Genomic DNA, 24,560 nt, shown 5'->3' with positions numbered 1-24,560 from the left:
GTGTTCAGTACGCAGGCGATCGTCTGACTTGGGTGGTGGCCACGGTAACAATTTAGGCTACTCCTCACATTCCACTTGTGGAGTAAGTGGCCGCATCATTTTCCCTGGCCCTGTCCTCGAGCGGTCGAGGGTTGTCCAAGTTTTTCGTCGAAAGTTGAACCCTCGGGTCAGTTACCAGGTTGCGATTGGTGATGTTTGCAGTTAACCAGGAGTTGTTAGCAACAACGTGCTTTTACGCACTTAATGGCCAGGGTTATTCTCCAGGGTTCAATGCAGAATGTACTCAGTTTGCCACTGGCACGGGAACCATCCGGGACCAAGTAGAGGACTGTATGGCAGTGACAGTGAAATTATTGTTTCCAAGCAGTTGCAAATGTATTCTCAAACGTATGTTATTGTAATTAACAAAACCAACTGTGAATGCAGCATATGTATTTATTTAAAATTGATTTGCATCCAGTGGTGAAGTATGGTCAAACAAACTTCCATGACTTGGACGGCATAGGGAGGCCATTAAAATGTGGATGGATGTAACGCCTAGACATGACTGCACCTCCAATTAGCACGGTTGGCTATGTATGGTGCGAAAGCAGTTCAACATACGTGCGTGGTGTGGGCACAATGGAAACATTTATATTATACGGAGGCAGTCATGGTAAAAATAGGTTGCCAAGGTTGTCTTAAATGTGGTGGCAAGGAATAAATATCCCCATTATGCAAAACATTTACACAGAGCAATGCCACTGCATTTGTGCAAAATGCATTGCGTATTAATATAACAATAGAGGAACAATTCACCTCCCCTGCTCCCACAAATTTACCCTCTTTGAATTGTCACGATTCATGGTTGCAGTTCAATCCAAAGAGAACATTCAGTTTGCAGGGGTGACGTGAATCCATCAACATACAACAAAAACGAATCGAAAAAGGTTCATTATTACACCCCAATTAAGCACACGTATTGCGAGCTTCCAAATACATTTCCTTTACACAATTTAAGATAATTTTAACGTGGCTTTTCCAACCATCTTTAACTTAAACTCTTATTTAAATATTTTTTTGTCAAAATAATTAACATCTCGGTGTGTATAAAGCCTCTGTTTTTGCAAATCCTTTTCCAAAAGAGACAACATCATGTGAGATTAGCTGCCTGTATCTGTGCACTGGATGCTTACAGTAATCACTTCACAGTAGGAGGGCAAACGGACTTTGCTTCATTAATTTCTGGCTGTGGAGGAACTTTCCCTTTCTCACTCAATTTGTAATCCCAAGCCAGAAAACAAAATTCAGAAGATTCCCACTCAATCGGTCCTCTACGACCGTACTGAACACTCGCTTGAACAATGTAAATGTTAATGCTCGTCATCATTACATTATACCCAACTAAACCGGAAAAGGTAAAGTTTCAGCAGTGCAATTACTTGCTCATGCCGATAACCTTTCAATAAGGTATCTTGGTCTATTCTTCCACACTGGTGAGACGTCTTGAAAGAGGGGGGAGTACTCACACTTTCCCTCACCAAATGAAACCTCCCAATCGACGAATTGTGGTGTACCCATTTATACTGCTCGGAGGACAGAGGTGAGTGGATTTAAGAAAAATTGTTTCAACTGCCGTGTTGGAAGATGTAACTGCCAACCTCTAGATTGCAAGTCCAGTGTGCTAACCATCATAATATGTACTCTTTGGTTCTTTCGGTAAAGTCACGTAGGTAGAAAAATAAAACAAAACTAAAAATAACATATTGATTTGAAGCTTTCGTGACTGCAGGAATCCATACTCTTTGGTTCTTTCAGTGACTTTACCGAAAGAACCAGAGTATAACTCAACATCCTAATATGGCACCAACTCGCCTAATCTGTCTCTTATATTATAGATCCGTGTTGCAACTATCTACTGTGAAATATTGAACTGATATTTAAAAAAAATAAGGGTTTATTTCTGAAACTTAATATTTGTCTTGTAATATTGTACTGTTGTGTTTATTTTTGCTGAACATAATTATGTATTTGCCTTTATAACCTAAATATTTGCTCTTAAAATAGATTTGTAGTCTCAATGTCAGAACCTCCGATGAGCATGGTTGGCTACGTATGGTGCGAAAAAAGTTTAACATACATACGTACATATGTGAGCAATCAGCACAGACATAATATACACGGAAACCTCACTAAAGTGAACGAAGATTATTATATGGAATGGCTACGAGAAAATAAATTATCTCCAGAATAAGCAAACTATTGTTTAGTATGAAATGCAGTGATAATGAAACAATTGTGAAAATCAGGGTCATGAACATACATCTCAATCGTAAACATAAAGATACATTTTACATTTCAGTCAGACGATTAAATTAACCGTAACTTTTTTATTACCTGAGAGGCAGAGGAGAGGATGCAGGCTGAGAGAGCGTGAGAGAATCGTGTGGAGAGAGCTGAAAGCAAAAACACCACAATGCATCATTAATCACAGCAAATGACCCATGGACTTGGACACTCGGAGTGTTATAAAACGATCATAAAACGATTGCAGTGTTCGTCATACGAGAACGCCGGTCTATTATAAAGCCGACTGTATCATGAACCCTCCCTTGCCGGTATCAAAATATAAGAATAGGTTTTACCCTTTCTGGCAATAAAACAGTTGTGTTAAGATGTTAAAACAGCAAACAGAAACCTTTTTCGATTTAAAGCTTTCGTGACTGCAGGGATTCATCTTCTTGTTTCTTTCGGTAAAGTCACGTAGAAGGGAAGTAATAAAATAATAAAAATAAAACATAATAAAACAATTCTCACGACGTTTCGGCTACAACGCAAGCAGCCGTTCTCGTATGACGAACACTGCAATCGTTTTATGTCTCATTCTTCACCTGAAGACGGCTGCTTGCGTTGTAGCCGAAACGTCGTGAGAATTGTTTTATTATGTTTTATTTTTATTATTTTATTACTTCCCTTCTACGTGACTTTACCGAAAGAAACAAGAAGAGAAACCTTTTTGCAAGGAATTATGTCTGCATTAACCACATATACTTGTGGTGAACATGCTACAAAACATGCTCTGTTTTGTGTTTGCATGTTCACCAGAAAGAGGTAAAACCTATTCTTATAAGCTGACTGTAATTACAAAAAGTAAATTTTTTTATCCAAAATTGTTGTCATCAATACGCTTAAGTATATAAAAGTTATTAGCAAAGTACATATATGCATTACTGTATTCTTACATCTCCATTCAATTGGTTAAAACATGTGCAATGCAGACATGACAGTTCCAAAATATATATATTGGGCAAGGGCAGAACATAAAAACACAATGACATCTGGAAAGATAATCTGTTCATTTGCAAAAAAGTTTCCAAGGTGGATGATAATGTGTGCCAATGCTTATAGGATGCTGCCATGGGGTAATGATTAGCACAAGAGCAGTTGAAACACATGGCCCTGCCTCTGTCCACCCAGCAATATAAATAGGTACAACACCGTTCGTCCATCGGAAGGCCGTGTGTCGTAGGGCAAAGTGTGGGTACTTCCACTTTTTTCCACGATATCTGGTCAATTGCACGCCTAGTAAAAAAATACACATTTTATCTTAAGGGTTACATTATAATTGCGGTTCTGAATATGCTTTTAGATTTTCTAGGAGCTAATGATGCTGCTCTCACCTGCACTAAGATGCGAGGTCTCTGGGGCGACGGAAACGGCGTGTTGTGCATGAAGTGGGAAATGTGTCTGAAAGAGACAACAAGCCACAACGCACGGTTAATTCTGCAGCAGAACATCAAGTTACCGCACTAACAGCGGTGATCAAGAATGAGAAATAAACAAACAACTAAATACAAATAAACACTTCTCATAGACACCGCCCGAACAGTAACTGTGGGGCTGGCCGGCCTGGTCACAGTTTACTACGCTCGATCGAGATGGATCATTTGGGAAGGAGGGCAATTGGACCCTTTGCCGGTCGAGCGCAATAGTAGCAGCAATACTATGAGACCTCTTTACCAGTAGCAAGATATAGTAATAGGTTTTTACCCTTTAAAAAAATGTATTACTATATATTACTATATATTACTACTGGTAAAGGATGTCTCATAGTGGAAATGCTTACCCCGAGCTCTCAATACTCTGATAGTGCGCTGTTTTTGAGTTGTACGCCTTTTGGCGTTATCTGGTCCAAGGACAGTGCATATCATTATCATTATCAGAGTTGTTTCTTTTTGTTTGCATTTTGATTGCTTGTGTTGTGGTTATTGCAAACATGATCCCTTGTATAAAGGTGTCAGTTTTTTGTACCAGAAAAAAGGGTAAAAACCTATTACTAGTAGCAGCAATTTCTAGAGCTAGACGTCACCGTGGCCAAAGGCGCTGAATGCCACCACAGCTCGCTTCCAACCTTTCTACCCCCTGCTAGATCCGCCAGCTGCTGCCGCCGCTTCTGCACAGTAAACACGTGACCTACGAGAGGCGCCCAAACAGTATCCCTCCCCCCACCATGTGGCCCTATGTCTACCCCTTGTTCGCCAGATTGATATACAGTGGTACCCCGGAGATCGAACTTAATTCGTTCCAGAAGGCCATTCGAACACCGATTTGTTCGAGTTCTGGTGTGTTCGATCTCCGAGGTTCTACTGTACACCACTACAACGCATGTGGTAGCAACTCACCCAATGCCTGTAACTCCAACAGGCATTGGAGTAAACAGTACACACCAGAGGTGTGGACTCGAGTCATGTGACTTGGACTCGAGTCAGACTCGAGTCATGAATTTGATGACTTCAGACTCGACTTGGACTTGCATAACAATGACTTTGTCCCACATCTGAGATGTGGACTCGAGTCATGTGACTTGGACTCGAGTCAGACTCGAGTCATGAATTTGATGACTTCAGACTCGACTTGGACTTGCATAACAATGACTTTGTCCCACCTCTGGTACACACTAGAAAAATATGACACAGTAAGTTGACATTTCTGCTAATGGTCCTTCCTCCTTCCTTCATCATCATCACGATCCATGGGCAGATAGGTCGTAGGTGTCCACTGCACATGTCGTCATTTGTTTCCACTTCCATCTATCTTGTGCTAAGATGCTCAAGTAGTGCACATCTTTCCGGCACCAATCTCTTACGTCCTTCCTTAGGGCATTCTTTTTATCAACACTAGTTACTTTTACTTTGAATCCTTTTTTCACCCGTGATTTGACTTTCTCAGGGTTTGTTTGATGCTCAGGGTTTGCGAATAGAGAACTGATCGTTGTTGACATTTAGCTGGGGGAATAAAGTCAGTAACACTGCTCTGCCATCTCAATGCTATGTAGGAGGGCCAAAAACTAACATTACAGTCTAATGCATATTTTCTAAGGCAGTGTTGTTTTTTTTCTTTCATTTTATGATGGAAATATATATATTAAGCAGTCAACAAGAAACCTGCATATACTCAATTACACCTTCATATGTTAAACATAACAGGAAGCACATTTTTATTTTCCACTGTGGCATTAAATGATGTGGAAATATGAGAATAATATTAATGCGAGTTAATAAATAAGGCAATGATTCACAAATTTGTAATCAAAATACAGTAAACGGGAATCATTCAACTAACAGCACATGCAAGGTCCAATTCTGAGTACACTTCTTACCAACAGTGCATTTACTATGTTTGTTTAAAAAAGCATGCAACACTTCACGCCTCAAACTGCTTTCCATCACGGTTCAAAACGTCTCCCTCTCTGCTCAAGCGATTATTCTGCAAGAAAGCATGTGTCCATTCGCGTCGTGCAATTAAACTAGCCGAGAATTTGCGGTTCATGTCAATCGAACCGATAAGCTTGCACATTATACGACACGCATGTGAAAGCTCAACATCTCATTACACAACTACAAACGATATGCTCTTCTTCCGGCTGTAAACACGAGGCCTGAGCAAAAACAAAACGCGTCGCTGAGCGGCCTCACTTCTCGATGGGGATGAGGTTGGGTCCAGACACGGAGAGGCGATACAGGAAGAGCAGGAACTTGTGAAACGCTTCAAAGAAGGGCCAGTGCGACAGCAGGCAGATGCTCTTGCTGGCATGTGCCACCTTGCCAGCAATGGGCTTGTGGTCCACGGCGCTCAGCATCCCCAGCTGCGTTTTCTGGCGATCTGTCAGGCGCTCGCCCGGGTACGCTTCGAAGAACTGGATTGCGGCACCGTAGACCTGTCAAGTGAACCAAGTGGAGGGGACATGTGTGTGTGTGTGAGCATTCAGGGAACACGTGCGCTATTCACAAACACTAGGGCCTCATTTTACAGCTGCCTCCTCTCTTGTGATTACAATTCAGACTGGGTGCCAAAATAAGGCCACGTGACAGCATGGAGTCCCAAGAAAATTTCCACGGCGAACTTCAGGTTATTCGAGTCCAATTTAGACATTTAAAAAAATAGCAAAAAACGTAATCTCCATGCGATGTGCATTTCCTAATTTCTCAGAATAACTCGGCGTTTATAGTTGCGACTGTCATTTTGCACACTTGTATCTGCAAACCACTTGGGCTTTCTTCACAGTAGGTGCAGCATTAACTAAAAGTGCGCAAAGCACATAGCCATGGAAAGTAATGCATGACTTGTGAGGCGATGAGAGAACATTCTTGACCTTTCATGCTTGAATAAAGAGGAAACCAAAGTGCAGTCACGATTAAATGTTGATGCTAATGCTCTCTACAGAATCAGACTCTTTATTTATACTGGAGGAATCCAATAAGCCATAAAGCTCTTTTTCACAGATGTCCAGTTAGCGTGGGTCAGAAAGTTACAACAACAAACAATATGAAAACACAATAGGAGTGAAAAATATAGGAAAGGTAAGCAAATCACTAAAAAATATACATCTATATATATCTGTGTTTATTTTACCAGGTAAACCAGACTGAGATATTAGCTTCTTTTTCAAAAGTGACCTGGCCAAGAACGGTAGCTCACCAAAGTGGCATATCATGTCTAAATGTATAGCAGCTAAATAATCGAAATTATCTCAATGCATGCTTACAAATGTGGAGGGAAAACCAGAGGACCCAGAAACAAATAACTTTGCTCATGATTATGGTCAGAGAAAGCATAAATCCCCCCCAACATTTCACAGCCTTAAATAAACAAATAAATAAAATATGTATGGAAGAAAAGGCTTTATATCAAAATTTAAAACACTCGTTTCTAGGTATAATTCGTTTGGATATAAAATAATACCGTGCGTATTGCACTGCAATTACTATTTTTAAAAATATCCTCTCCTCTCTTATTCACTACAAATATAGGTAATTACATTTCAAGATTCAGGTAAACACCGTCACAAAAAACCTTTACATGCACCTGCAAAGAGTATTTATTTTTAATGGCGCAAAGCCAACACTGTCAAAAATGAAAAACACTGTAAAAACTAAGATATTAATACTCTTTCAGAAACATTTCTACTCTTTGCCGAGTTTGTTTAATGTTGGAATATAATTTTTTTAAAGATGTGGGGAGGATAGTGACACAATGGAATGAACCCAAGCTTTGGCTAACAGATGTAACAGGCTGCGCACAAGTGCATTCTTGTGAGTCTAATGACCCAGTGGAAGAGACTGCAGCCAAGAAAATCAAACTCAATTCCCATAATGGAAATAATTATCCGACCAAAGAACAATGGGCAAGACAGGACAGTGTAAAAATGTACAATAAACTACAATGTTTAAAGATTACTAAAGATTTATTAATTCAATGTAACGTTTATAACTCGGACACATTTCACCCGTACGATAACCGAGGTATTGTTTTATTTGTCGGTTTTAGAAGATTCACATGAATAAACACCCACAAATATGTCGTTCATGGTGTACATATGCATCGGGACACCCATAGAATCTAACAGCTCATTGGAGTCTTTCCGCTGAAATTAACTAAAATCTACAATCCGTAATATAGGTTTTTTTGCGTTAGATCGCGTAAATACATAAATGTGTCGTTAAACCCACCACCACCCAACACAGCCAATTAGTAAGATTTGTCACGTAAACAGAACATGCCAATTCGTTGCTAGTACAGCACACAAATGTGTTGGAGAGCAAAGCGACAACATTTACAATCTCCAACACACCGGTGCACTGTACTAGTAACGAATTGGCATGTTCCGCTTACGTGACAAACCTTACTAATTCGCTGTTGGGTGGTGACGGGTTTAACGACACATTTATACATTTACGTGATCTAACCCATTCCTAAAGTACTAGGCAGTGATGCCAAACTCTCTGGTCGCTGGGAGAAGAAGACTTACGTTTTTTTATATTCACATTGGAAAAATTGTTCTTCAATTAATGATAACTCTCACAATTTTCTGTAAAAATACAATTCGCCTGAACTTACTGGCTCGCAACGTGGAAAAAACAAAAATTAATTCAAGAAGTGGCCAATTGGCTCAGAGGCCAAATACCACATCAGTGTACTCAGCCAGCACCACTCTGAGATCCGGGGTTCACGTCTGGGAAACCACCCATGATTAAAGCAAAATGTGGCGATAGAGTGCGTTGGCAGTTGAGGACAAGCGCAAATAACAAAAAAAACTCAACACATGAATCCATAACGCTGCCTTTAAAAATATTAATATAAGAGGTTACATTTTGAGCAATATCCCTGTCTTCACAGCACATTGAGAGGCCAGAGGGGGGTAAAGCAGGCTCTCAGGGGCAGTGATAAACTAAAACTATTTTGTATTTTACCAGGAGAGGCTCACTGAGTTATAAAGCTCTTTTTCAGAAGCGACCTGGCCACAAATGATATCTCAACGAAGTGGCTTATCACGTGGAAATGTATAGCAGCCAAATACTCTAAACACATGTATCTAAATGTGGAGGGTAAAAAAAACCATAGGACCTGGGGAAAAAAATCCACGCAACAACGGGGAGAGAGAACATGCAAACTCCAAATATACAGGTGTCAGGGTCGGGATCGAACCCCTGACTTCCTGCACAGCAGGCATTGGCCTCAGCCCACTCATCGATGACTGCTCAAAACTCCCATTGTATTAAATTAGATTTTTGACATAATTTGCCTTGTACAGCTGTGAGGATGAAACAGATATTTGGGCCAACTGAAATGCAAAGAAGACTATTTAAACTCTAATAATAATACAATAATACAAATTGCATGTTCCTGCTGTGGCTGAAGAGATCTAATAAAGAAACATGACTGAAGGAACGTGACATCATTGTCTGGGCCATTCCACTTACACAGGGTAGTGCACAATTAGCGAGGAGAGGTTCAACAAGAAAGCTTGTTGTTGAATGTATGTTGAACTTCTTTCACACCGTATGTAGCCAACAGTACTAACTGGAGGTGAGGGGATGGCATTACTCCAGAAAGCGTTGGAAGACCATGTTGAGCAGGGTGCGGTCCGTGGCCTGTTAGGAACCGGGCCGCACAGCAGGAGGTGAAAGCGGTGAGCCCGCGCGTGGAACCAGCCCGTTATTTTATTATTTACCACTTCCATCCGCGCCTCTTTCCCACACTGTGCACTTGTCTCAGTCACAGTGTTGGTAAGCCCACAAGCTCTAACCCTAGTAGCCAAAATGAGTTAAAAAAACAAACGTCGCTGGAGAGCTTCTTTGAAAAGGGGGAAAGACCCAATAATGAACCCCCCCACCCCCCGGTCCGTGAAAAAATTGTCTTCAACGAAACCGATCCCTGGTGCCAAAAAGGTTGTGGACCGCTGATGTAGAGGACAAAAGAGAAGAATTGCGATTCCACACACGATGCTCACCTTCTCAGCAGAGGAGCCAGTGAGCACAAACGTGGAGAAGATGGGCATGGGGTACTTGGTGTTGGCCTGCCAGCATTCAATGGTGGCACCCAGGGGGAGGCAGAAGAGCGGAACCGACTCTGGCAGCTGGAACGACTCGTAGTCTCCGACGGGGTACCTGCTGATGAGCCCTGGAACAAAAAACCCAAGTGAGGAATCAATATGTCCATGCTGTCGGGGTTTTCGTCGCCACACTGCACAACCTGAAGTTGGTACATTTTCATACAACGCGTGTTTTCATGACGCGAATTGGATATAACGCAATTAATGTATTAGGGAACGCATTTTTATAACGCGGATGCGAACTGGATATAATGTGATTGTGTGAACAGAACTACTTTGCGCGAGTAGGAACAAGCAGTTGTACGGCTGCCTCGGCGTAACATCACACAAGGCGGGCTGGATGCTGCTGGATGCTTCTAGATGCTACCGACGCGCCTCAGTTTTTGTCCACTCTGCATACGCATCTCGTGCGTTATCGCGGACTATGCGTTACCCAATATTATTTACTATAACGCGATTTTCCCATAACGCAGTCTTCTTCAGGAACGCAACTACCACGTTATAGGAGGACGGACTGTATATGAATGATATTAAGGTGCTGACTGAGTGATATGGAAAACCAGTCGGGCAGGACAATCCAAGACCCGGCCAGAACCACCACTATACTCAATATTATGTGTGTGGATACTGAGCATTTATAATGTTTGCATGATGAAATTTAATAGACAACTACAAACGAGGCAGTAAAGGAGTAAGTAATAAAATGTACTTTAATAATGTGTGCGTTCATATTATTATTTTGCATGATAATTTCACACGACAAAATTTGAAAGGCATTTATTTATAACTCAAACAACAGTTAAAAAGGCATTGGTATGGATGCCTGGATGCCATAGGCATCCATCAGCTTCAACTTGTCTTGCAACTATGTTTATAATAACGTTTATAATAATTGGCCATCAAGGTTGGATTAATCTATGCTTTGTTTAAACCCAAGTCACCCTGAATGTGCCTCATCTCATTAGACCTCCGCAGCTGAGCAGGTAACTTTTGCAGTCAACCAGACGGCACGTCTTGACTTTACACAACGATGGATTTCTGGGAAATCCTGCTGCAAACTGCACTGGCCTTGTTTGAAAGTAATTTAAATACACCCATCACGACAACACACGCGACGCCATACCGGCCTCATACATCTTTATACTATGTTTTCCTCATTTAGATAGTTTCCTTTCATTTATCCTTAAAATCCACTGGAAATGGAAAGAAGCTATGATTTGCGGGGCGTGGGCACTTCTGAAAAAGAAGCTCATAGCTCAGTGGGCTTTGCCTGGTAAGATAAAAAAAAGTTTATTTTTATTTTGTATATTTTTTTCAGAGATTTGCTTACATTTCCTATACTTTGCACTCCTATTGTGTTTTTCTATTGTTTGTTTGTTTAACTTTCTGACCTGCCCTATTGGACATCAATATGAATAAATATTCTAATATAATAAGTAATGGTGTGTAAATTAGTCAAAATAAAATAACATGAAACGATATAAGTACAGTACTGTTGCGTTTCAAGGACAATGTATATATTATCAGAGTATGTTTTTTGTTTGAATTCTTACCACAAGTATTGTGGTTAATGCAGACATTATTCCTCGTAAAAAGGCTTCAGTTTAGTTGCCAGAAAAAAGGGGAAAAACCTATTCTTAAATTTTGGTACTGGCAAAGGAGGTACCATGATGAAATAAGCCTGTGTCACCACCGCCTTACAAATTGCACACGAATGGATGCAATGAATATGATGTCGCGGTCTGCTTTTCGCTTAAATGTTTCAGATTTACTGCAATACACCCGTCCTTGGACGGGCTATAGGCGAGTTATAAATAGTCATATGTCACCACAATATTAAAATCTTGTAAATGTTTGATGTTTACGAAAAGGTACGCCGGGATAGACAGTAGTTTTTTGTTATAAGAAAATAACAAAAAAACAGTAGATCCAAAGAATGAGAAGCTGTATACATAGAAATATCCTTGGAAAATCACTTGTGCAATTCAATATCCTTGACTCAACAGGCCAAAGTCTAAACACTGGAGTGATAAGGTGCTCACTTTCAATATACTTTTTTCAAGAGCCTATGAGTAATGAGTCATATTAAGACACCAAAAATGTGTGTTCAAAGTAGCTGGTAGTAAAAAAAATCCAATTCAGTTTGGGTAATGGTAAATAATATCTTACTATCAAATATGAGATTGCAAAGGTCTCGAACAAACACATAAAAGGATATGATGCACTTGTTATTTTCCCAAATAAATCTTCTGGTTTGAAGCAGCAATGAAACTGCTGACACGTTCAAACTGGGTCAGTGGTAAACAAGAAAACAACTGTGCTCAAAATTGTCACCAGATTTCGTGTCAGCCAAGTGTATTTGAGCAGAGACTGTATAATTACATTTTCTAATGAGCACTGTGCTTCAACTTTTTCCAAAAGGGTGGCCCAGTTCAGATATACTTTTATTTTTCTGACGTATACGAGGATAGGTTCAAGAAACACTTGAGTTAAGAGCACACACGACACGTGCATTAGGCACACCAAAACCTTTACGGGGCCACTCAATACAAGGCCATTGATGTGTGGCAAATGTTCCACTATCGTACCACATGTGCTCTTTGACCAACCAAAATTAAAGTAATTGCCATTGGACTGAAATGTTTTGAGTATGTCTGGCTACATATGACCAACATTTCTGGCTCCACAAGCATTCATTCTTGTAAACGTGCGTAATAATCCCCCAGTGATAATTCAACAATAACAGCCAGGGTAGAAAGTTTGCCAGGCTCAGCCATGCTCCGACTCGAAACAGATTTTCATCAACGCTGTACTTATGAAAATATTTGGTGATTTGGACTTTTTTTTACAGTCTTTTGGCATGACACATACCTCACAAAATTATAAACACACGTATTTTCATTATCATGTTGCTTGGTTATCAAATCTCAAGACTCTTTTAAAGCACAGTTCTGCCAAATTGTTTACAGCAGGGGGCAATGTTACTACGTGTAATCCAAATGTAATCATCAAGGTAACGTTTTAGCATTGGAATATTTAAACAATACCAATTACATTGCATTTTTTAAAAATTTCGCTATGAAAAAAACCTGGAAAACCTGGAATAAATCCATGCAGAATATGAGAGCGTACACAGTCCACGTAAAAATGCATCCGAGAGGAATCAAACCCAGGTCATTCTTGCTATGAAGCACAAGTGTGAACAACGATGCAACCCTGCCACCTACTTCCATATCTTAGGTTGACTTAAACCATATTTGAAATTTACTGACAATGTCCATGGTAATACGTTTTTGTCTTAGAAATAAATGCGTTTCTCTACTTCCATTCCAGGATTCCTAAACATAACCTCAGCTGCAAAACACAAGATTGATGGTATAATGCATGTTGTGTTACAAACATCACTAAAATATTAATACGTTTGGCTGAAACAACAAGACACAGGATTTGCATGAGCCACTACACCCACGGGAAGAAAAGACAGTTAAATAGATTCATCTTCCCTGAGAAATCCTTTCAGTTTCAGGTGAAATGATTCAAAATTCGGTTTGAAAAGCACCTTTTTGCATTGTTATTACATTTATTTTCGGCTTACACTGTCTCGATAACCCCATTTCATATCAGACTTTTTTTTCAATATCAATAAACATACTGTTAGTCGGGCAGTAAGCTCAGAGCCATGTGCTTTAACTCATACAACGCATGATCTATTAATGTTCTATAAAATAATATCTATAGCTTTGTTTGTTCTCCCCCCCGTTCTGCATGGGTTTCCTTCTGGTCCTCCTGATTTCCCCCATCCAAAAAAAACCATCAATCTTTGTTAAAATTAGCAAAACAAATCTCACATATCACTCACATAGGAATCATCAGAATATTGTCCATTGGCGACCAAGGTGCTCAGTCACCTTGTCCTGCATAGGGGTGAATGTCACTAGGGAGGATCTGCGCTTTGAGATGCTACGTGACACAGAGCAATATAAATGGAAACTCCCTCGTTGAATTGCATTTGTAACGTAAATGTCAGCACATGTAATGCTTTTGTGCAAATGTCCTGTTACAGACTTTTCACATCCTAGAATACTTTTGAACAAAATACGATTTGAGTGGGCTCTCACCTGCTTCTAAATTAAAGACTCGTGTTTATTTAATAACCTCAAAAAAAACAAGTGGGATTTGCTTCATGTATATTTTCATGATGCAGTTTTCTAGAGGGCAGAGGCATTTCCACAGCCACATTACGAATGAACCAGCTGGGCCTGTATTCCCATGAGATTTTGCTGTTTCATAAACCATTTCAAAGGCACCAACCCACGTGCCATTGTTTCCATGGCCACCCAGAACCAGACTCTGCTGGCCTAGGTATTGGCCCTGGGCATACAATCCTCGGTCCCTTCAGTTGTAACCCCCCCCACCCCGCCCCAATCGTCTTGGCGCTCCGTAGGCCCAACTCTTCCATCTCCCTGTCCCCCTGTGGCCTTAATAGCGAAGCTGAGGTGGTGGGGTAAGATAGAAACAATCCTGTTTTAGAACTATTTTAACTTATTTTTTGTCTAGTTTAGTTTATGGTGAAGTCATCCCCTACTCAGTCCTGCTCATTTGCTCCTTATCCCTAACCGCACGTTTTTGTAGAACCTGTTCTTTTAGTAGAAACTCCTGTACTTTTTGTATTGCAGTTAAAATAAATGTTTTTTTGCTGTAGATTTTTAAACTCAACAACCCTTCATGGTGGAAGCGTCTCATCCGTCGGTAACCCCGTGATATCATGATCAACTCAGAGGTTGGCCTAACTGAAATGGGGGTAGCACTCTTCTGTAACCAGGCTCACATAGAAAACCAACTGTGAACCATTCCTGCTGTGGCTGGTTCACGTAGGAACAGCCGGTTCATCGGCTATACCCATACCCAACATATTTCTGAGCGGTCAGGGAGATGGAGCATACATTGCCTATCCCAGGAATGGCCCAGCTAGAGTGCAAGGTTCACTTCCCTCTTAATTGGGTTTAGAATCCCTGCGCCCAATATGTACATCGGGGTCTGTAACCACTTGCCGTGGCCTTGTTCCCAACGTTGGCCACTGGTGCTTATACACTCGCTCCCACTTCGTCTCCCTGTCTACTATGGCATTGAGCAAGGTTCCCTGGGGATAGAGTCCTCCGGTCAGATGCAGACCCACTGGCTTCAAGTGTCCCTTCTGTTACTAAACGTCGACACAAAGGGGAAAGTCAGCACCACCACAAGCTCCCCCCCCCCTTCCAAGCCCGATCACCTCCACCTGCTAGAAGGTGGCTGTGCCTTGTTCATGGGCATGACCTAGTAGTGGCCAACCCTCAATATGTATGTTAAGTCAAAGTTTGCACGTGTTCAAATGAACTTCGGATGGTGCTTATCAACTCTGAAATTTGCTAAGTGAATTAAATCTATAAAATTAACTTTAAAGTCCGTGACGTGCTTTAGTGATCCTCATAAAATATAACACTCGACAAAAGCGATCAAAACAACGGCACATGGAGACAGACATCGTGTGAGCCTGCACTACCCACTAGGCGATCTCACCATTTGTTTTACATCTTGTGTACATATATATAAAAACGCAAGGACAAACAAGCTCTGAGAAGGACACTACGACCATGAAATAAAAGAAACATGATAGTAAGCCCCATTGTTTTAAGTGAGATATAATAACAACGTGCACCAACTCCAAGGCGACACTAAGTGTACAAACTACTGAAGTAGCAGAATAAGTAGGTGGATTCATATTCTTGGTTCTTTCGGTAAAGTCACGTAGAAGGGAAATAATAAAATTATATTAATATAAAACAATAAAAATTCTCACGACGTTTCGACTGCAACACAAGCAATCATCATCATCAGCAGTCACGAAAGCAGGTGGATTGTTACATTTGACTTTTGGCAAGTTTTCGCAACTGATGCAGGTTCCCCACCCCCCCACCCAAAAAAATATTGCCACCTCACCTTGCCACAGGCAATTTCCCTGAGGGCCATGAAGGCGCAGTCACACGCTTGTTATTGAAGGCCATCACTGAGCCTGCTCAGCTTCGCTTGCCAAACAGTGCACACTGAGGCTGGTAAACAACAGCCAAACGCAGCTCCCACGTCAAGTGATATTTACAGACATGTGGTCTGGACACGCTACATGCGGGGTCAGTTTAGACCAGCTCACAGTTCTGGGAACGGCCGGTCAAAATAGGCTCATTGTTATGGTTAATTGTATCAAATATATCCTTTGCTGCGCTTGGTTCGAGTGCTTTTGGTACTTAATTGCACAGCAGTAGTTTACGCTGCATCGACAATGTTCAAATTGTTCCACTTTAAACAAGTTACACCAATGATATTTCATTTCCCATACCATATATCGCCTATGTATATTGAGCATGTAAATAAGGCAATACAGTAGAACCTCTGGTCATGAACGCTTCTGACCATGACCAAATCGGGTTACGACCAAAAAATTCACGAAAATTTTGAATCTGGTGACGAACACAAACTCGGGTGGCGATCAAACACGACCGCGGCCGATTTCCCCTTCCACGCCATTTTTTTTTGTAAGCGCCAAATTTCCTGTTGTTACAACAAACAACACAAAGCGTAACAGTTATATTTCGATTTAAAGCTTTCGTGACTGCAGGGATTCATCTTCTTGGTTCTTTCGGTAAAGTCACGTAGAAGGGAAGTAATAAAATAATAAAAATAAAACATAATAAAATAATTCTCATGACGTTTCGGCCACAACGCAAGCAGCCGTCATCAGGTGAAAACCAGGTCTGTCGAGGCGACAGCGTCTGAATGAAACAGCACCATGCTTGGAGCATATATTTAAGCTGGGTTGGAAGGGGGGGAAAGGGCGCCTCGACAGACCTGGTTTTCACCTGATGACGGCTGCTTGCGTTGTGGCCGAAACGTTGTGAGAATTATTTTATGTTTTATTTTTATTATTTTATTACTTCCCTTCTATGTGACTTTACCGAAAGAACCAAGAAGACGTAGCAGTTATGTATATATATCACTTTTGTTATATAAAATTCCTAGTAAGATATTAATTTTGTGAGTGTAGTCATACCCCTCCCCCCTCATTGAAGCCGTAATTTAGAGAGTGAAAGCGCCGAGTATGTAAATCGCTAACATAAGAACCCGTTAATCTCTTCTCGCATCATTCATACGATGATGCGGTGAAGTAAACGTTCATACGATATTACGGTGAATGCTTCCAAAAAAATACTGTACCCAAATATTACTGTTAACTTACTTTCAATAGAAACATGAATTGCTCATACGAATATTCTCTCTCTCTCAGAATCGACTGACTGATGTAGCAGACGAAACAATCATCTTGTTGAACGATTCTAAACCTTGATGCGGCAATGTAAGTTTTCTCTGTTGTTCAAGGTTTTCTCAGTGTTATTCAATGTTTTTACATTTAGTTTACTATTACACTGTGAATTATATGGCATAATTAACTATTTTTGTGGTTAAGAATCTTTAAAAAACAATATTTATATACAGTTCGTAGGAGTCTGGAACGGATTAATCGTATTTACATACAATCCAATGGGGAAATTAGGTTCAAGTCACAACCAAATCAGGTTGTGACCAAAGTTATGGAACAAATTATGGTCGTGACCAGAGGTTCTACTGTACAAACATCCAATTATTCCATGTAAATTAACTATTGCATCATGAACCACGAGTTTTGCATGAGCCATACCAATCTCCCAAAATTGGCACTGAAGATGCATCAGCCTGCCAAAGCTTAATGTGTCAATTAAACATTCTATTGACAGATATCTCACTTGCGTCAGTGCCGAGTGCCAATCAAAGCAGTGCAGAATAACACACGTTCCTTCTAACACACTCTCGATTAGTGCCTGGTACAAAATAGCTTTGGATACATTTTGTAATGTAAATCGATTTTGTGGTGTCTCGGTGGTGAGATGTTAACTACCAGAGGTCGTGGATTCGATCCTGACCCTGGCGCCTGTATATTTGCAAGTTTTCTCTGTAGTTGCGTGGATCTTTCTCCGGGTGCTCCGGTTTCTTCCTCCACATTTATAAACATATACGTCTTAGAGTATTTGGCTGCGATAACTTTCCACGTGATAAGCCACTTTGTTGGGCTATCATTTGTGGCCAGGTCGATTCTGAAAAAGAGCTAGGTAGCTCAGTGGGCTTTACCTGCTAAAATAAAAATAAATGTTTTAAATTATAACAGTAAATAGAGTATACACCAAGGATTAATGAGCCAATAGCTTCTGTTTCTACAAGTTGTAAGAATCTATCTTCTATGAATGGAAAGTTGTAGTGTTACTCATAATACTTCAGTTGCATTTACGAGATTAATTGCAGATGACTGAGATTGAGATGTGATCCGCTACTTCACTGACTTTTAAGCTTAAATCAACGACCTTAGTTTCATCAAGAATCATATTTTTTTGAAATGTAAAATCGATTCATGTTTAACTTGTAGATTTATATTTGTTTAAGCTTTTAAGTATAAAATTACTGATGAACTTGCACAACTTTGAACGGCCATCAGTTTTAGTCAAGTTATTATTGGGGGTTGAACTTTAGAAATATCAATCGATTCTTCATGATCTGCATGAGGAAAACACGCTTTTGGTGAAGACATCTTCCATAAACCTGCAGCCATATCAAAACACATTGTAGTTATGTTTACAAAGATCAGCTTTCCAATAAAAAAAAGGATGCCTTGAACTTACCAGCTTTGTAAGCAATGGCATTTGACTTCACCAGAGACTTCTTATAACAGAGGTAAACATCTGAGCCCCACTGCAAGAGAAGATAAATAAATCAATTCAAGATACCAAGCTGCACCAACAACACAAAACCTTAAAAATGCAAAGCACTTGCCCAACACATATTAGGCTCAGTTAAGCCCAAAATAAATCACTCCAGATGCAAACCATTCACATTTCCTGAGCAAAAAACATTTAAGCACGAATGCAGAGCAAATGTTTAAAATCCATTTACCACGTGCACCAAAAATGACACCACAGTTGTCTGTGAAATGAGCAGGAAACGAGTTATTATTCCAGATCGATTACGATTAAGCGGAGGAAGCAGTTTGTGCTTGGATGGATAAAAAAAAACAAGCAGTACTCTGGGGAAGGGAAAACAAAACGCGAGCCTTTCAACACATGCCACAATAACGGATGATGAGAGGAAGCATGCAGTACTCCGTGGCACTCTGGCCCTGGCTTGTAGTTTGCTTGTAATAGTTCATGAATTCGTTTTTTTATGACGAGCCACTTTGTTGACCTATCATTTGTGGCCAGGTCGCTTCTGAAAAAGGGCTATAAAGCTCAGTTGGGCATTACCTGATGAAATAAAAAAAAGTTTCGTTTTTAGTTTAGTTTATCGAGGTGGCCTTGTGTGAACTGCATCTCAGCCAGACCTAAGTTTCCTTTCCCAGAAAACTAGCGAAAAACGAAAGAAGGAACCCTTAAAAAAGCTGCGGTTAAATGTTTCGTAAAAAGTGAATGTTACAATTTACATCTATGCAAAAGTAAGATCAATAAAAAATTAACCCGTAAAAACAAAGTTTTTCACTATAAATCCTTTATATGCATGGCGGCTAGAGTCCTCTCGTCCTCTGGCTTGAGATGGCTGCCACCTATGGGTCAGATGATTGCCTGCCACCATTAAGCAATTGGTAATTAAATAAATAAATAAATTCCTAAAAAGTGTAAAGTTATGGAAAAAAATTTTCACAAAAATAAATTGTCACGCACAACGAGTCTGTGTGCAAAATGTCAGCTCGATTGGATCACGGGAAGTGGGTTAAAAAACGACCGAAAGATTTGCACGGTCGTAAGTGCGCAAGCAAGCAAGTGAACTTAATATAAAGGATTTAAAAAAGGATGGCACTTGATGCGAAGTTCAGAGTCCATGGACAAACTGGCCCCTGCCATACTAATGTGGATATTGACCACTGGCTCGGAGTCAACATTGGCGATGAGCACCATCTCACGGTGATTTGGGTAGGGAGACACTTTGATTTCTGACCGAATATACATTAAATTTCGATTCAAGAATACAAATATGCATTGTCTAAGTATAGATTTCACACACTTCAAAAAACAAGAGTAAGAAATTATACAGTATGCAATATGATGAATGTCCCACTCTAAACAGGAAGCACCATATTCTATTACTGAATGCTGAAGTGTTGCAGTTGATATGTACATGTAGAGACAGCCCTTTTAAAAATCCACTGCTGCATGAAGGTCTTCCTATACTGTGTGTGGATCGTATGAATATTTTTCCCTACTTCACCACGCTGGGCAGAGCAGGTTGGTTATGGCGACAGTTGATCAAATTTATATTACACTCATACGATGACTTCCTGGCCAGGTATTCCTCACAAAAAGGATTTAAATTTTAATAGGTTCCCTAAAATAATTATTACTTTTTTGGCCCATGTACCACTCAACCGATGCAAACATTCCCCAGACCACCCAATTCCCCCCACCCCTGGTGACAAAATGCATTCACGTCTCTCTAAATACTAGTAACACAAAATGATTCATATTACCTGGAACATAAACATCTTTTTTTATGCAGCTATAAAGTTTTTTTGACGGGGGGGGGGGGGAGCATTTAGATCTTAGAGTTCAGGTAGTTTAATCAGGGAAATTTACCTAATTACATTTATTAATTAAACATCAAGAGTATAACATTAATTAATGTCCGAAACCAAGGGTACAAACATTGGCATTATTGTCCGTATCGACCTGTGTTTGCATGGACCACCTGAAGGACCGTCGTGGACCACACTCTGAGAACAACTGCTTTAGCCCAACGGAAAATTACAAATGAGGCTGAACAAACAACAAAATAAGATTGTAAACCCGAATAATGCTCATTTATCAAACTGCATAGGGTTTGACATGAGCCTTAACGGGCACAGATTACTTCCCTTGCTATCTACAGAGAAGAAACAAAGAAAAAAAATCTATGCTTTTTTACAACGTGAGGCCAACACATGTTCGCGTGACAAAGAATCATAATACTTCCCAAATCAGGTCACGCACATACCATATAGTAGCTACGTTAATTCCTGAAATAATAATACAAATTTATACTGCCACTGAAATGTTAAATGCTTGAATAAATCCACATAGGATTAACTAATGGTTAGATTTAACCACAGTGGAAATAAATATATACAAGGATTTTGCAGATCAGTAGGTCAAAGGCTTTGGCATCAAGCTACCCAGGAAGGAAATGCTTGACCCTGCTAAATGGGAAGCACCCAAGCTGCTTTTGATCTCAGGAGTTGACCGCAAAACAGCTGTGGCTGCTGCCTCGGAATTCCCAAACATGGGCGCAACATGAAACGCGTTCCATGTTTTGAAACCGACAGGGCAAACCCAACACGACCCCAACGCTTATTTCCACCGATAGAATCGAAGCAAGATAATTTTGTAAATTTGCAACACATGCAGCATCAAGTGTTTTGAAAGTTACCAGATTAGCTTTTCCTTCATTGAAATTAATTACGTCTTTTTTAATTATTCCAGCGCAATACGGAGTGCAATATCAGGCCCATTATTTACGCGAATAGATTTTGGATTCGTTTGAAAGGTTTCTGTGTTCACTTTCACGGTCTCTATCGTCAAGGGAAGATGCATTTACATTTTCTAATCACCAGATGTGAATCTTGCTGAGACACATGTTAGACTTAATGACTTCCCATAGTCCAAGGCCACCTATATTCTCAAGGTAATCGTCTCTTTGTAGCATTCTGCATACAACATTGATGTAAGTCAGTATTACATTCACTCCTCTGTGATGCTTTATATCAGAGGATCATGATCATGGTGGTCGTGTAACATGGACGCAGTGCAACCAACTCCCCGTTTCAAGTGTGCAGTTTGAATCGGCATGATTCTAGGGCTACATTTTGGGCTCACATCCAATTATAAAGGGGATGGTAACGAAACTCAAAATTGCACCGCAGAGATAAAGCAGTGCTGTTTTGTTTACATTTCATGTTCATTAATGATCTCAGGTTATGTTATTGTACGACACATACATTGTAAAAACACAAGGGTGAAGATAAATATTATACTTTGAGATGGGTGGACTTCGATGGAATCACTGGGCGAAACTACCACGCGATAATAGCTACTTGTGACAGTGGTGGTCATTACAGGAGGTCATTGCATATTTTGACCGACAGTCACTCACATATCCACCCTGACCAATTAACTGCCAATACCCAGTGCAGCATTTATGCATGGCATAACCGTCACCTTCAGCAGATGTTCACAAATCAAAAACTTTTCCCATGCAGTAATGTATTTTTAATGGATGTATGGACGTTAAACTTCTTTCGCACCACACGTATCCAACTGTGCTAATTGGAGGGGTGGGAAGTCATGTGTACAAGTGCTTGCTTCAAAATTACAGTCATGCATCTTCCCAATTATCAAACAGTTTGCACATCATTTGTGTCCAGTGACCTCGTTGTAAATGGTGTGACTGTCATTTTCTATAAAGGTTCCAAAATCTATTCCTCAATTCTCTGCCGGTCGGACACGCAACGTTGAACGGTGTCGGTAAAAGTGAATGCTGCAAAAAATGATCGATTAAAGGCGGACGTGCACAGTATATATACTTACCATGCCAGAGTTCAGGTTGCGGTCAACCTTGCAGAAGGTGTGCGGTGGACTCTCCCCCTTGTTCGCCACAATGACACATATGTCGGTGACGGCCAGCGTGTTCTGGGTGTTCTGGTCGGTGGCGCGACGGAACGTGAGCAGAATGCGCTGGGACACGGCGCTGCTGTTGTTTACGTTGGCGCAGCGTCCGTACGGGGTGGTCTCGACAAGCTCGCAGCCCGGCCTCAGTCGGTCCTTCCACTCGTACAGGACCCTGCAGGCAATAACAGCGACGACGATGACGACGCCATTCGCTTGCGAGATGCTCTGCTCGAGTCCAGCCAAAGACGTTTCGCTTGGAAACAATATTTTTGTTTTATTGTTTGAATTGCATACAGAGGATACGTACACGAACGGAATACATCGGTTGAGCGTCAAAACAATGAGCGATGCCTCAAGGCAGCAGTCTGTTAGGAGTTTGACATTAAAATAATTAATTTCTGTTTTCTGTGACTGGTTGCAAAGAAGATCAAAAAAATATAAAAGGAAATGTTTAAAATTTTACAATTTTAAGGAAGACATTTAAAGGAAAAATTTGAATTACCGTTTTTTTTCTGTTGAAAGAAATTTCATACATTTAAATTCTTTTTATGAAACGAAAAAGGAATTTTTTTCGAACCATAACCCACGGAAGAATGCGTTCCAGTGAAGTACATTTTTTCTGGCGGCTGGAAACTACGTTTTATGGTGACCAGCTTCATAATCGCCGCAACCATCGGGTCAACGCATGCCAGAAGAATTGGGTTACCAATCAGACAGGATAATTAAAACCTCAAGCTTTGCCTCCCTATAAAAATGCCTTCCTGAACCATATATGTCATACACTGGAAGGCCTCTAAGACTGCACGTCAGGATATCCTGTATCCTGCTTCAAACTCCTACAAACATTCCACATGTGCCTATAAAAGTTAAATATGCACATTTGTTTGAAAGCTGATTTTTTTTTATGCTGAAATCAAATAAATCACATGTCTACTTGGCCCTTAGCTACAGAATAATAATTGTATGCATGCCATCAGTCTGGATGACGTGCATTTAATTACAGTGCATGAACATTCAAATATTAAAAATTACTATACAATACTTATTATCATGAGATGCAGTACTGTATATTAAACATTTTTGTTACCTAATATACTACTTATACAAAACGCTCACATCTTTCTAAATTAAAAGTTTAAATTATTATCTGAAATCAACACTTCATTCAATTGAAACCTCCCAAAGATATATTCTTTTGTTAGTTCCTTCCACATTCTCTTTGCCAGAGTCCTGCAATAACACGTAGCTTTTAATTCACCCCTCCCCCCCCATGTATTTACCTGTTTTAGTGCGAGTAGTACTACATCATACAAGAGCCTTCCGTTCTCAGAGGCGGACCTTACTACTCAAAGGGACATCAAAGAAGAAGTCTGCCCCACGAGAACAAGCTAGGGCAGCATAGAATGATAAACTGGGACGTGTGGCACTGCATGTAAAGCTTGGAAAGCACAGCAAGAGGTGGGGAGTGAGGCTCTGCGAATATTATTGTTCCTCCTTGTATGTCTTGTGTCCTTTCACAAGTGAATGACAACGATAGGACCACTGAGGCGTTACCAACTCTCGCGTTATGTAAAGTAGCACAAGTCCACCACTCCCTGAAATAACAAACCTCACGAACTGAAGAAGCGGGAGAACAGTAGGAGGGATCAGCTACAAATTATATCCACACGTTTCGTTAAAGCCTTTAAATGCAAGAAATGTATAAATATTGAAGACTGCTTATTAGGTGTTGGATGGCCTGTGTGTGCTTGAACCGAGCTAGTTTCTATGGAGGCAACAGTTTAGAAATGTGGTGAATCACTGGTGTCTCTCCTGCCGAAGCACGGTTTAAGCACGAAAGAAGTTCAGCATACATGCATACATGGTTATTGTAGACCTCCTCTCATGAGCAAGTGTTGGTCATTGTGTACCATGTAAGACCAATCCTATGTTTGAAATAACCT

At 40.4% G+C, this 24,560-nt stretch overlaps 1 protein-coding gene across 3 annotated transcripts in view; it reads right to left on the bottom strand.

The window, feature by feature from the left end:
• The window catches only part of LOC133346457 (C-myc promoter-binding protein-like), a 120,064-nt gene that overhangs the window by 66,693 nt on the left and 28,811 nt on the right, over positions 1-24,560 (bottom strand). For all 3 annotated transcript variants that reach the window (XM_061558030.1, XM_061558031.1, XM_061558032.1), the window contains 6 exons: positions 22,537-22,789; positions 18,610-18,679; positions 9,770-9,939; positions 5,955-6,196; positions 3,660-3,726; positions 2,377-2,435 (listed from right to left, as the gene is read on the bottom strand). In XM_061558030.1, the coding sequence (XP_061414014.1) occupies positions 2,377-2,435; positions 3,660-3,726; positions 5,955-6,196; positions 9,770-9,939; positions 18,610-18,679; positions 22,537-22,789 (861 nt within the window). The remainder of the gene's footprint in view (positions 1-2,376; positions 2,436-3,659; positions 3,727-5,954; positions 6,197-9,769; positions 9,940-18,609; positions 18,680-22,536; positions 22,790-24,560) is intronic.

This window comes from Lethenteron reissneri, chromosome 24, assembly GCF_015708825.2.
Source record: "Lethenteron reissneri isolate LAM-NWPU_2019-01 chromosome 24, ASM1570882v1, whole genome shotgun sequence".
NCBI classification, from domain to species: Eukaryota; Metazoa; Chordata; class Hyperoartia; order Petromyzontiformes; family Petromyzontidae; genus Lethenteron; species Lethenteron reissneri.
This window is presented reverse-complemented; position numbering and strand designations above follow the sequence as displayed.